This window comes from Pestalotiopsis fici (genome assembly GCF_000516985.1).
Source record: "Pestalotiopsis fici W106-1 unplaced genomic scaffold PFICI_Scf_10, whole genome shotgun sequence".
Taxonomy (NCBI): Eukaryota; Fungi; Ascomycota; class Sordariomycetes; order Amphisphaeriales; family Sporocadaceae; genus Pestalotiopsis; species Pestalotiopsis fici.
Window position 1 is genome coordinate 483,340 of NW_006917100.1, and position 14,402 is coordinate 497,741.

General features: G+C 50.0%; 2 protein-coding genes across 2 annotated transcripts; one reads left to right on the forward strand and one right to left on the reverse strand.

The window, feature by feature from the left end:
• Window positions 1-192: 192 nt before the first annotated feature.
• On the reverse strand, window positions 193-1,191 carry PFICI_12401 (uncharacterized protein; the record flags this gene model as incomplete). Its single annotated transcript, XM_007840982.1, has 1 exon — window positions 193-1,191. The coding sequence occupies one exon, from the start codon at window positions 1,189-1,191 to the stop codon at window positions 193-195; it is 999 nt and encodes a 332-aa protein (XP_007839173.1).
• Window positions 1,192-9,679: 8,488 nt separating this feature from the next.
• PFICI_12402 (uncharacterized protein) lies at window positions 9,680-10,615 on the forward strand (the record flags this gene model as incomplete). The annotated part of the gene is made up of 1 exon (XM_007840983.1): window positions 9,680-10,615. One exon carries the CDS (start codon window positions 9,680-9,682, stop codon window positions 10,613-10,615), a length of 936 nt encoding a protein of 311 aa, XP_007839174.1.
• Between the last annotated feature and the right edge of the window lie 3,787 nt (window positions 10,616-14,402).

A 14,402-nucleotide genomic window follows, 5' to 3' on the forward strand; every position in this document is an offset into this window, starting at 1 on the left:
GACTTTCTTTGGTGTAAATAACAAGCTGCGTCTTATCTTTTTGCGCGTCTTGGATAATGAGTCCACAATCACCAATAATCGCATCATTCGGAAGACGACTCGCTCAGGTGGCGTGTCCGAACGGCACCCCATGCAGGTCACTTATGCATCCTTTCTCAGAAAGGAACCCAAAAAAGGAGCCCGCCCTGGCGTTTACAAGTTTCTCATGAAGCGGTATCGTCTTTCCAGAGCCATCTTGGTAATGCTTATTTCGCTGGCTGCTTCGAACCCATGCGGCACGCCGCTAAAGAGATGAAACTCAATATCGACGTCGGCCGCCGCCAGCCTGGCAGCAAACATGGCGCACTCGTCTCGGAACAAATCGAGGGAGCCCACGTCAATATAAGTGGGCGGCAGACCGCAGAGGTCCGTAGCCCGACCCGGGGCCACGTAGGGGCTGACGGCCCCCTCATCCAGGCTGCCCGCCTTGTCCTTTCCGACATACGCCTCCCAGCACATGGCCAGGGTCCCGAGCGGAAGCGAAACGAGCGGGGCCTGCGGATTCTGCGGCGAGAGGCGCTTTATGGTCCGATCGTCCAGCATGGGGTAGGTCATGAGCTGGCGGGCGACGGGGGGCTCGAGACCGCGATCCCGGGCCATGAGCGAACAGCCGGCCACGAGGGCGCCGCCGCCGCTGTCGCCCATGAGGCCCAACCGCGCCGCGTCAAGGCCCAGCTCGGCCGCATGCTCTGACACCCAGCGCAGCGCCGCGTAGCAGTCCTCCACGGGGCCCGGGGCAGGGTGCTCGGGCGCCAGGCGGTACTCGACGGCAAGCAGCTGCGCACCAGACTCGGCCGCCTGCTTGGCCAGGAGTGGTGCATAAATCTCAATGCTCAGCGCGCAGACGCCGCCGCCGTGGAATTGGAGCCACGCCGGCAGAGGCGTTGGGCTCTCGAGCTGCTCTGTGGTTGCGAAGCGGGTGATTTCCAACTCTACGCCATCGTAGGAAGGGATTCGGTACACTTTGCGTTTAATTGTCGGCTGGGGTGGCATTTGGGCCCATACTACTCGAGTAAAGGTGTCGTTGTACTTTCGCATTTCTCTCACGGTCTTGCATAGCGGAACATTGGTGAGGTTGCCGAATGGTTTGCGCCATTCGGCATACTCTGGGTCGAATGTGAGGGCCCGAGGTATGTGTTGTTTAATTTCCATATTTGAATATTTCGATATAGTATGAGTCGCTCTAAAGACTTGTTTGTCATTTTGCCTACATTTGGATCTTTTCCCTTGTGTTGATATACTGCCAATTTGAGTCTCACGATCTGCACGTGTAGCGCAGGTTTGCGTATTCCAGCTTATTCCAGCATAAGCACGTCGGCCACTTGAGTCAACGGTGTAACGTGAATGCTCCACCGAGTCTCACGCCGATTTCCTAAATGATATATCATATCTGTAATTAGAAGCATGTGCGAGGGTTGATCGTGTTTATCAGATCATATCTCTGGAGAAAGAACCTTCCCAATGCGGCAGGCCTCTCCTCTTCCTCGCGACTCCGCCCGTACGCTTTGTCCGATTGAGTCAGGCCATGGCCGAAATGTCTTGTGTATGTTGAATAGTGAGATGTCAGAATGTGCGTACCCAATACTTGACCCAATTGAATGGGAAAAGGATTCCAGCAGGATGGATTGGCTTGTAGCTGCCATCGGGAGCCTAGGAAAGCAAGAGACAGACAGCGCGCGCGACTGCGCCCCGGTAGCAGAAAATGCCGAGAAAAAGAGCGCGCCAAAGACTTTGAAACTCCAGTCCAGTCATCAACAGCTTGATTGGGTGTACGTAGATGAAGACGTACTCGATCTTCTCTCCCTCCCTGGCCAGAGAATATCGTACTTCGTCATGGGCATGATACTCACCAAGAATGATACAGATCTTCATGGGTGATCGCTATGCTGGCGGAGCCTCCAATGCATCGCCAAACATGACGTCCCTAGAGAAGATTCCATCATTCGGGAGAAGAAAAAAAGAGAGACACCATCGCGCACGTCCCCTGGAAGAGAAAGTGTGTTTTGATTTTAACTTTTCTCTTGCAAAGTCTCGGAAGAAAAGCTGCGGACGCATTGGCGCGACCTGGAAGCGCCAGGCGCCTGTTCTGAAGGGGCGCCACTGACGATGCAAATCCGCTCCACCGCACACAGCTTTTCAATGGCGCCAAACCAAAAACCACAAAAATCTTCCTGATCGGGGAATCGTTCTGCTTGCAGAGTTCGATTTGCACGCAAAGGAACGGTTCCTCCTCTGGAGGAAAGCTCCGCCGTCGGCAGCGGGATCGGGGAGGGCCAAGAGAGGAGAAATGATGTTCATTCTTCTTCTAGAAAAGGAACAAGCGCGGATGTGTTCTTTCTGGAGCATTCCCTTTTGACAGCCCATTTCACTGCTATTTTTACGATGCGGCCCGGTATGCGGCTGACGCCCAAATCGGCGATGCGTAGACCCCAGGCCCGCTACGGGATATCGCGAAGCGGACTGCGGCATCGCACTGATGAACCCCCCTGCTGATCGCCGAGTAGAAGAAGACGGAGGGGGGTTACCCTTCATTTTCTGCCCTTGTTCTTCCAGGTCCCTGCGATAATCAATAGGGGTCTGGTGAACCCAGATCGGTATATATGCAAAGTTAATTCTCTTCTTCCTTTTCGTGATCATCGCGAGGGATGATGGCTTATACCAGGGCCCTTGACTGAGATCGAATATTAGTGGTGATATGTGACAGCGCGAATCGCTTTTGTATACAATAAATACATACATGATTATGTGATCACATCTCTCGGGTTGCCGGGATGGGTGCGGGCGTCATTTCTCACCTACCTGAAAGATTTGATTTGATTCCAATGGCACCAAAGTCTAATCTTTTCGACAAGCTTGACTGGATTAACCGGAATATCTGCTGGCTATTAGCGCTGCTGCAAGATGCACGAGCAATAATGCACCGTTGGACTCTCTCTCTCCCATTAGCATCCGCAACCAGCAGCACTCAATCTCACATGCGATTGGCAATAACCCTCTTTTCGACATGTGTCGTCCCACGTTTTGTCCCGAGCGACACATTCTTTGATGCGTCTGTCCCATGTTTTGTGTTCCTGTGGGAGAATAAAACGTCCGGGGACAGGGTCGGCTTCGCCAAGATACCAATAGTGACGCATGCTAAGATCCAGAGGCCCATCCATGTCCAAAGCCATGTACCTCTCATTTGGAACCCTTGTCCCCGTGGGCGATCAATGTTTAAGCTTGTGGATGTGATCGGAGTGATCAGATCGTGAACCAGAGCAGCGGAACGATGGACCAGGGCAGACGCTGCAATGGCTATTGGGTTGTTTTCCCCATTGTCCCCCAAGCGACGGGACCCAGACTCCTGGGTTTCCCAGCCTTTTCAAGACAGACTATTGAGCAGGACGGCTGTTGGATAGCTTCCCATCATTTGGTTCAGATTGCGTATAAACTAGAACGTGTCTCCAAAGCGGGCCCAACAGTACGTGTAGGGCGGCTATGTGATACTTAGCGGATTGCGGAAGTGCCTGGGGAATTTTCGTCAAGGAAAGGATATGCCTGCTTAGGTTTATGATCACTAATAGGCGTAATGGAAAACGACGTCACTGATGCTTGGGGTTGGATTATAGTATATTCAACGGCCACGACGGTATCTCTCACGTCTGATGACAATGCCTCGTAGGCACTCATTCCAGCTCAGTTAGAGTCTGAGGAAATTGAAGCCCAGCCAGGGGAGGACTAGGCGTCAGAGTACTGATTGACAGGTTGTAGCTTGAAGAAAGAGAGAAAGAGGCACATTCTCCCCTGCTAGATAAATGAGAATGAGGGGTATTGGGTGATCAGTTCAAATTCCGCACAATAGGGACCTTTGTCTATTAGGCCCAAAGCCCACAGCGGCAACCAGGGGGATTTCAATCCCTATTCTTACCATGACCGGGCCATTGATTACTTCTACAGTAGTGTGAGGGCGGTCGTTGCGTCGCGAAATACAGTTGCTGCAGTCACTCAATGCGTTGGCGTATTTTCGTCAACTATTTGATCAGTCAGGTAGTGAATGACCTAGTGAGCAGGCTGGTAGTGGTAGTACGGAGATAATAGCGACTAGGTAGTCCGCGATCACAACCCTTAGCGCAATAGCTACATCGAGATCCCCGATTGCAAACCATGCAAATTGTACACCAAACAAACGTGCAGCATGGAAAATCCACGACTACCTACCCGTAGCACCGTGTCGGAAGTGGACACATTGAGCCTAGGCCCTTACCGAACGTAAAGACGCAAACAGATGTGAATCTGCGATATCGATGCTGTTTCATGCGGTTTTCTTGATGCTCGCTGTTATTTTCAGAGGTGCTAAATACCTCTGATACAGGTATCCGATCGCGGCTATCAAAAGAAGAAGAAAAAACACAATCATTAAAGAAAAAATACCAGAACATGACCATAGATCTATCAAAACTTGATGTTGCATGATGCGTGGTGTTTGGGTGGCTTCTCGTACGTTGATGCTGGGATCCGAGTCAATAGAGAACTGGGCGATTTTGAACTTTGCCATACGATTGACAAGGGATTGACGAAATGCCCACGCGCTCGTTTGGCACTTTCGTACTGCCAGCGGCATCGAAAACGAGAAAGGCCTGAAAGTAGAAACTCAGATTAGTAAGAATAGCATGGGAGAGCAAACACCCCGGGCGGTAAAAATGGCTGTCTTTTTGAATTTACTATGCACATGCAAAATGACTGCGATCGCTGGGGCGAATGTGATCATAGCTATGTCACACAACGTGTGAGTCTGAGAGCTATGATGACAAAATGCCATGTCGGCGGAGATGGCATTCTTGCAAAAATGGATGTCGTCTCTTTCGTTAGGCTGACTCGAGCAAAGATCGCCATTGCTTCCCGGCACGTTTCTATGGGTCTGCCTCCCTACACCGTCCACTCCCGTCTTCCGCTTGCTGGAACGTGGAATACGTACCGCAGGGAGAATGTACCCGTACTGCTTTAGCTGGTCAAGTGGCTGCAAAAGCTGGGTGTTGCTTTGGTGCGGCAACTGGACCTCGTTCAGTTGTCTCTGTCTCGGGTCGACGGACACGACAGATGGAAACGCCATAAGCCTTCCCAAGTATGGTGGCTTGCTTCCCTAGCTACATTAGCCTTGACCAGAGCCAATCAGAAAGGGCAAGTGAATGGGTCGTCCTATTCAATTTACCAGGCCGCTATACACAGTAGACACTGTTGGAGTTGTGGACATGTTGCGATTGGCCGCCGTGGAAATAACCAGGCCAGAGACTTTGTTAGTGCACAATGTACTTTGTCGCGATGGAAACGAAGAGGGGGTACCCGGACAGGTTGCTCCGGGCACTAGATTTTTTTCTCTCTCTTGCGTAACGGAACAGGGCCCAAAACAAGGATAGCAGCAGGGCTGAAGCCACGCTTGCTGGGCTTGATGGCTCCTCTGCTTGTCGCTGGGCCACTTCTTGCTTAGGCCAACGCCGTTTCAAGCAGTTTGAACTGGGGCAGTCTGATGTCAAAACTATCGGGATTTGTGAGAGGGATCGTTAAAAATTGGAAGAGAGTCAAGAACAACAGCGACGATCCTCTTCCCCTTTCCGGTTGACCTCGGAGTCTGCATCTTCCCTTTGCAGAATGGAAGCAGAAATCAGGAATCAATTCCATAATAGACCCTGCCGCATCTATGCTTGCAGCCCAAAGTTCTACTGCAGTGTCAGAAAAATATCTCCTGTGCCTAGCCGACTTGTAGTAGTTATTATGTAGTAGTAGTAGTAGTTTGCAAAGCGTTCAATCAGATTAGAATTACCATTGTATGCATTGTCCTGACACGAACGAGTTCCACCACGGAGAGATTTCCGTTAGCTATGATCTACACAAAAGACGAAAGCCTGACAAGCCTGGACTCTCTCTTTTTCCTCCTAATAAAGGAAAATGGCTGGTTGGTTTCCCTAATGACCCCATGTCTAGTCCTTTCGGCTTTGGGGTCATGGCCCCGGATTGATGGACTTTTTCTCTAGGTTAGCTAGCGGGTGACGATAATAGTGCCGGCAGCAGTTTGCAGCAACCGTCAGGACTATGTTCCTGGTAGTTTGCGCGTATGCTATCATGGTCGCCCATATACGCGTTGTTACTGTGACTACAGTGTACGGGCTTCTATGTACAACGCAGAGCAGCAGGCCTCGACAATTACTGGCCTGCTAGTACACGATTAGCACCAAGTTGTTTGACCTAGATTTAGTCACTCGATACCTTGTCAAGTCTCTCCTGTCTCTCTGGAATTACACAGTAGTAAGACTGATGCGAATGCTAATGAACTTGCTAATGACCTGGTCACTTTGCATGCTCTCCCGCCGGAATGCCAATTGGCCAGCGTACAACCGGATCAACATCCGCTCAATCCCTTCAAGTCGTTTGTTTTCTTCTACGAGAGGCTCTCAATGCTTTTGACGCAGGGTTCAAATCGGCGTAACATTCTGTCAGGAAAAGCAATTGGCAGTCGGCCTATGGAACAACCAAGATGCTACACTACAGACAAGGCCCGCATATCGAGACACGATGCCTAGCCATAATAGAGTTTTGATGGACAGTTATAGTAACCCTTGTCAGGCATGGCACGTTGTCCAATCCGGACGTGGCCTTGAAGGGAGCGGGCGGGCTACCGTGCACAGAGCCCAGCAGCATGGAGGGCCACTGAGCGACAGCAGTACAGAGAGAGTGCTGTGATGTGCCAGCGAGCCCCCCGGCCTTCTGTTTGGGCCCAGAGCCCAGGGCCCAATGGCCGCCCATGTTGCAGCTCCTCCGCCCATCCTTTTAGCACATGTATGGACGGCCGCGCTAATTCCCAAGGAGGGAGACCGGCAACGTCCCTCTTCACTAGTCCTCCCAGCGCGGTGGGCGGGGGATCGCAGAACAAATCGAGGAAACATGTGTACATCGACGTTTGACGACCCTTTCAAGCCTTTTCGCTCCGCCGGATTGGGTCTTGGTGATGGACACAGGCACATGGGATGCAGATATCGGTCCCGTTCATCTACTTGAGGGGCAGCGGCTAGGTAGGCAGAGTAGAGTAGGGGATCAAAATTGCTACCCCTGTGTAGGGAGGTAAGATAGGTAGTAGTAGCCCTTTGCAGGACCCGAGACTTCTCTGGTTGTCCATGCTTGCCATGTCTCCATATCACCAGGGAACGTTTTCTTTTGATGTGTGTTTTTCCCTTCCAGAAGTTGCCAACAGCGTCTGGGCCTCGATAGAATGCATTAGCCGATAAGAAAGCAAAGGTACCACCACCTACAGTACCTACGTACCCCGACCCCTCGAGGTATTTTATGCGGGGTGAATGAGTTGTTGGAATAGACACTCTTATACCCGCAGATGGGGTTTTTTTTGGGCATATGAATAAATTATGCTTCGTGTATGGAAGGATTGTAGGTGCTAGGCAATGGCGAGACGGAGAGTTTCGGCGGCAGTAAGCAAGCAGGCCTTGGGTTGTTCAAATTCATAAAGTAGAAGCACAAACTAAACTACGAGCGAAGATAGTCCAGTCAATGCAGATGAGACTTTGCATTGGTGTTTTGTGCAGCCATCTGGCTGCCAAACTCTAAGAGGTCTGGCTCTGTCTTTGATAGGGTGCGTTTTAGAATGAAAGCGGGCGACTAGAGCTGGGAGGGAGGAGCTTGGGGCTCGGGAGCTGCTACACCCTCCATCTGATGAGGGTGTGCTCACTGCTGGGAACCGTGTGGCTGAACGTAAAAGTTCTCACGTTCTTCTTGTCCCCTCTGCATGGGAGCTGCTTCCTTGTTCCCATGCCAGATGTCTCAGATTTCCGCATCTCCGCTAGGACAAGCAGCTTACCAGGCACATTTATTTATTTTTTCTGTCTAGCAAGTGCCTAGGTACGCAAGCTAGGTACGTGGTCCTTACACGAGCTTCATCTCAGACCCCAAGTGACCTGAGTAGCGACACATTGCTTCTGATGACAGGCCTAATGAGAGACAAGGGTGATAAGGAAAGGACAGAAAAAAGTTGAGCAAACTATCGAAGTGATAAATTTCTCTTGGGGGTACGGAGCTTGTAGCCGGCAGAGCGACAGGCGTGTAGCCGATATTACGGACGGTGGGTATTGCTCTGGTAACGTTTACTATGATACTCTCAGGAAAGCTCTCGCTAAATAAACACCACCTATATAATTATGCCGGGGAAAAGATAAAACCTGGTAATAATTCGAGACCATGTGCAACAATACCCGTACATAGTAGATACGATCTCTACCGTTCAGCTTTGTTTGTGGCCTAGGTGAAATACGGTATGTGCCTGCTACACCATAGCGGCAACGCAAGCCGAGTGACAGAGTATAAAGCTTAAGACGGAGAGATACATGAATCAAAGGGGGATTAAAAAACCGAAATGTTTTTTTTTTTTTTTTTTTTTTACCTGCCAACCTCAACTAGATAGGCTACGGTAGACCGAACTACATTCTACTTTGACCTGCCCTGAGAGGGTCTCGTCTTTCTCCAAAAAAGAAAATCGCCGCTATACTCTTCTGGTCTCTACTTGCTACGCTATCTGCAACCATGCTGCTGCCGAGCACGACCCACAGCCGGCTGAGCACCGCACATCCTTGCTACAAACCCGAAGGCTCCGCGCGCCAGGCCAAAGGGTACAGCGTGGAAACTGATCGAGATCTCTGAGAAATGCTCTGCGTGGCGATCGATCCTCAAACCAGCGGGCGGTACATCGATCCCAGCCAAAACCCGCAACATCCATAGAGCCCCAGGTAGAATGTCATGTCGCTGAGTACATGCAGTCGGCATGCCGTTGGAGTGAAGAACGCAAGCAAATCTTACCCCTCTGCTCGTACCTTTGACAATACCCATGCAGCTCTGGGATGGGGAAGTCTCCAATGCCCTTTTCCTCGTCTCTTCTGAGCTGATGCACGTCTGTTGCCCACCCACACCCCCCCAGCTGGGCTATATAATGTTTTTGTCCCATACTACTACGTATGACAATTCCCGTGTTTGTCTTCTCTTACCACCCATTCGGGAATTAAGTTATACCTCTTACTTATTCGCAACTCTACAAAGCAGACGGGTAACAAAGGCCATTCCTCCGAGACAATATCAACCAAGCTTTGGCTTCCACCTGGCTCGATCACATCTTATACCGTCTACTCACAGACAACAACCATACGGAATCCTCCAACGCCAGGCAACTGTTCTTGTCCGGCGTCAAGAATCTATCAACGTGTCCACGATTATACATTGCATACCTGTACAGCTTGTCTTGTCGTGAGACTGGAATAGAAATACATTGGATTTTCGACCTGGTTCGATATCGCTGTCGCCTGTATAATAGGTGGATCTACGCCATTGACGCCTTGACCAATTTTACATCATAATCCAATGCCTAAGCGTTCCTTAGACGTAACAGCAGCGATGCCACTCAGCAGCGACCGAGTGCCGCCTGTAAAGGCCCAAAAGGTGGGCATTCCCACTCCACACACGGGGTCACCCAGCTCCTCTTGACACGGGAAACGATATTCTAACAGTTACCTACTAGACGGAGCGATCTCATGAAGAAAATCAAGAACGTGCATATATTGCTGCCTCGAGGCGAGCTGATCGGAGTTTGGAGGCAAGAGTACAGTCTGCAAGGATGGCTTCCGAGATTCACAGGCGGAGGACGGGCCGGGGATTGAAGGTCACCGAGGAGATTGTTATCAAGGAGGAGATGTACGAGGAAGAAGAGGATGATCTGCCGAGACAGTTCAGACACCTTACCCGCCACCTTCAGACCAACTCACCAACTATGAACCACCGGGTCTCTGCGTACATCACCACACAAGCAGCGATGGCGTCAATGGCGAGATACAACGAGGTCAACAGGCTCTTTAGCGAATCGTTTCCCAGTGCCGCGGCACTCCAGCAGCAACTTAACAACTCCATTTACATGGCGCCTCTGATGACGAACAACTCCCACTTCTCACCGACATCACCGACTATGCCATCTCCATCGGCACAGACAGACTCGAGCTTCCCTGGCATGGATCGCAGGATTTCCACAGCGACCACGGCGACAACATCATGCTCGACTCCGCCAGCACTTTCACCTTCACCTTCATCACACACCATCAGTACTCCTGACTTGAGGCTCACTCCGCGACAGTCTTCGGCACAAATGTACCCACCGCTGGACGTCCAGCCCCAGCAGCAGCAACATACATCTGCCTTTACGTCAGAGCTGTCAAACGAGGCCAAGATGCTCGGCATGGTCAATATTGATGTCAATGACCCCATGGCGCAATACTTTTTCGGCGGGGATTCTTCCAGCTTCAACTTTTACGACCCTCAGTCGAATAAGTCCTCGCAGCCTGCCTTGGCGGATAACAATGAGTCGGCGTTCGATAGCGGAGACAACGTGTCACCAACGGACACCACGCCAACAGCCGCCGACGAGATCTTGTACTCGCCAATGGAAGGTACATTCAACAGCCACTTTGAGAACTACAGTCAAGCGGGTACTCCCTCGGCAGCTGGCCTGATGGCTGATCCAGGGTGGGACAACTTTATTGACTTTGGTTCGGAGCAATGACGTGAAACACATTTCTGTGTTGGCATCTCCAATCATCTCACGTGAGGCTGAGGTGCAAGCTCGCAATGGATTTGCGAGCAACGAGGAACTTTGCCTCTTCAATGATACCACGGGCATGTAGCGCGACCTATCAGGGTTTGATTGCATTTACATTTGCATGAGTTTTTCAAGTCGGGACGATTTTTAACGACACCGACGACATGTTCGAATTTCGACGAATTTATCAAAGCGGTTTTCTTTTTTGGAATTCACACGGCGTTGGTTGGAATGTCTTGCCACCACTACCACGCATTGGCGTGAGGCACCACGAGGAAATATCTCTCCTCCTTACGCACACATAATCTGATGTCTGTTTGCGTTTCGATACCAACGGTTTCCTTGTTTCTTTTGACGGTTTTATTTTCAAACAGTTCGCACCCTCCTCTCTCTCTGCACTCGCATGGTGTTTGGATAGGGCAATCATCATCAAGCATATCCGGAGTTATTAGACAACCGGCGCAGGGAATGAGGGCAACTCGCGGGATATTTTTATGAAGCCCGGAGACCCTCGAGGCGTGTTGGGTAGCTGGCGATTTTAGTCATCAGCGCAGAGGTGGTTGTATACCTCGCCCATGCGTCCTCCACAACAGAAGTGCAGCCTGGAATATGGTGCGCTTTTTCTCATTTGGGGCGAGCCTCTTTTTGTCTCGTACTTTTCCCGAGACACGACAGAGTCCTTTTACTTTGTGTGTGCGATTGTGGACAAAAGTTCGGTCTTTGCCAAGGAAAAAACAATATCAGCAGAACAGAAAATTGACAAATAGCCGGACGTCACGGTCTGAGGTCAAAATCGAAAAGGCGCAGTATGCATGCTCGCCCTTATACGCGGTTTCCAGACCGCTGTCATTGGCAACCAAAAAAAGAATAATATAATCCACAAAACTTCGCAACATCTATCCTTCTTCTACACCTCGTGACCAAGTGAACCAAGTCATACTGGAGTCATATATGATATGTAAATTGCAGAGTGATAATCATTTCTAACGTAAGAACAACACTGATCTCTCTGATCGAAACCCAAGCTTTCCCATGCTGATTCCTGGGCTGCGTAAGTCAGCTTCGCCTATGCAGTACCATCTGTCTCAGCAGGGCCAGATTGTACCTGCTGAGACAGATGGTACTTGGGGATTCGCCTCCCCAGCCATCCATGGTCGATGCAATGATAAGTAATCAGGTTACGATTTCTATGTTGAGTTCATAGCCTCCAGATCTGCTACTGCAACCCTTGTCTTGCTTACCTGCATAATTAGTACCTCTTCTGCCAAAGAGACCTTGCAACTGTCTAGCACCACACACACACACACTTGATCTTCATCCACTCGCATTGGCGAGCAAAAAACCTTGTCCCGCATCCATTTTCTATTGGGTTCACACTACTACACAGATTATAGTCTCCAGTAGAAGTAGAGAGTATCGATGGTGTCTTGTTTCTCCTGCTATGCTCTTTTGGGGGGTACATGCATTCCCAGGGCGGGGAGAAGCTTGGTCGATACTACCCCAGATCAGTTAGCTGCCTGCCCTACCAACCTACACCCCGGGCGCCTCTTGTCTTCAGGTTTCAATCTCATTCGCAAGCTTTCCTGGTCGAGGAATCTACTTATTACTGTTTCTTCAACACAGGCTCTTGGGACTTGGGGAAAAGTGTAAAACCAAGAACCAAGTCGTTTTGTGCCTGCCCGTCCGCCCGCCCGCCCACCTTTCCACCTACTTCTACCTGCCCCATGAATTCTCATTGGTATTACCACCCTTGCATGAAATAGGTCAACGGAATACCCTAGTCCATGTTTCCCACGATTTCCCACGCGGCGGGACAATAGGTTGGACCGACCGGCAGCAAAGGAGGATTCAGAAGTGGAGGGGAAGAGAGAGAAAAAGAAAGTTAAGGGGGGTGAAAAGAAGAAGAATATAGCTCGTACACAACAGGAACACCTCGCCGCAATTTACAAAGCCCCCCCCAGCTCGCCCCCGAGTGTCTGGGAAAAGCAAATATGGGTGATAAGCGTTTCCCAGCAGAATTAAAAAGAACACCGGACTTTGATCCGGATGCCAAATTAGAGGTCAGGATCAGACCCTCAACTGACCATCATGGCTTACATGGGGTGATTTTCTTTTTTTTTCTTTTTTCTTTTTGCGGCAGAACCCTTCAACTCCCCCACTATCAAAAGCAATGTGAGGGGATTCAGCAGATTTTTTTTTCTTTCTTTGTGCAATTGTGATTCAAGGTGCATCTTCATTTACGGATTCTACATTCATTTCATGCGGCATACCGCTTGGCCTTTTGGCTTGACATCTTCCTCTTCTCTGCGTGTCTTTGGCTCTTTGAGGTTCTTTGCATGAATTGACGAGCATCTGGACCCTCGCCGGTACATGAACAAGGCATTACAAGAATATGTTTTTTCTTATGGGCTTGAGCAGTCAGTCGCAGAGATGCTCAATCAAGACCCGACACACAAATTTGAAGATACTCACCGTATGCTGCAATTTCTCTGGAAAAAGGTACCTGGAAACTGACTAATGGCAAGCATGATACTCCATCCGAGCATATCTCAACGAAATCTAAGCTATCTCCCGAGCTAGGTCACGTATTCGTAAATTGCTAGGGTGAACATTCCTCGTTTGGAGATGTTCATATCCATCCATATCCATAGACGTTGGACGACCGGGAGAGGGGTGGCGAAAACACGTGCCCACACGCACACGTGATGGAAATGCCACCATGGAAGCAAGAAGCTCTCGATTTAGTCATGGACTACATTGGTGCCTGTGCTTTTACCAAGCTACTGAACCATGAACCCATATTTACAGCATTCATGGATCTCGCTGGCAAAGCAATCTTGCAACAAAAGCATTCAAGTAACGACGGGATATCATGGGGAGGCAACACCCCGGATCTCGCATTCGGATCCAATAGACTGTCCTCAATTTAGCCACTTCCTTCACACCCTCATTTTCTTTCTTCTTCTTCCCGTACCGTCGACTACTACTGTATCTGATCCCCCACTCCCGTCTAAACATACAACCGTCGTCCGTCTTCTCTTCTGGGGGAGGGGGGGACACCCAGTCGAGACGGGTTCATGGTTTTTGCCACGCCGTTGACGCTCATGTCCCATGTTTCTGCCTAGCAGCCAGTTTGGGGGTCAATATAATGTCCAGAACTATACTATGTACACGGGATGACAGCCTGGTGGTACCAAGTAGGTAGCTGGCTACCTAGGCACAAATATAAAAGTATTCTGTAGCTTTGTACTGTCCCTTATCAAAGTATTACAGACTATAGCAAATCACGGCTATACATCCTTGATGCCTGTCCCCTTGCTGTCCTCCCACGTACCCTAGTTTAATTTCCACGAGGGCCCGGGAATAAGAGGACCTGCGCCTACTGTTGCTTTTCTTGACTACATACATAGCTGGCTGGCCCGCCAGCGCCAACTTTACCATCTGTTGAAGATATGCCGCATCTTGGTTGGGGGCCAAGCCCTTCTCTGAGTCGTTGCAGAATATTTGGTTTTCGATTGGGGAGTTCATTTTTCCCTTTTCTCAACGGCTGCCGAGCGGCTGGTCCACCCGTCAGATGAAACAAACTCTACCTAGGTATGCACCACTTGCCTACCTACCAAGCCACTTATCTTGATGCATATTTTCTAGTTTCACTCTGCGCGGAAGAATTTAGATGAAAAGTTTGTAAACCTCAGAAGACGACAGTCGATTGTGCCTTGCAAAACGTACAATTGTTAACAAGTCTGACAAT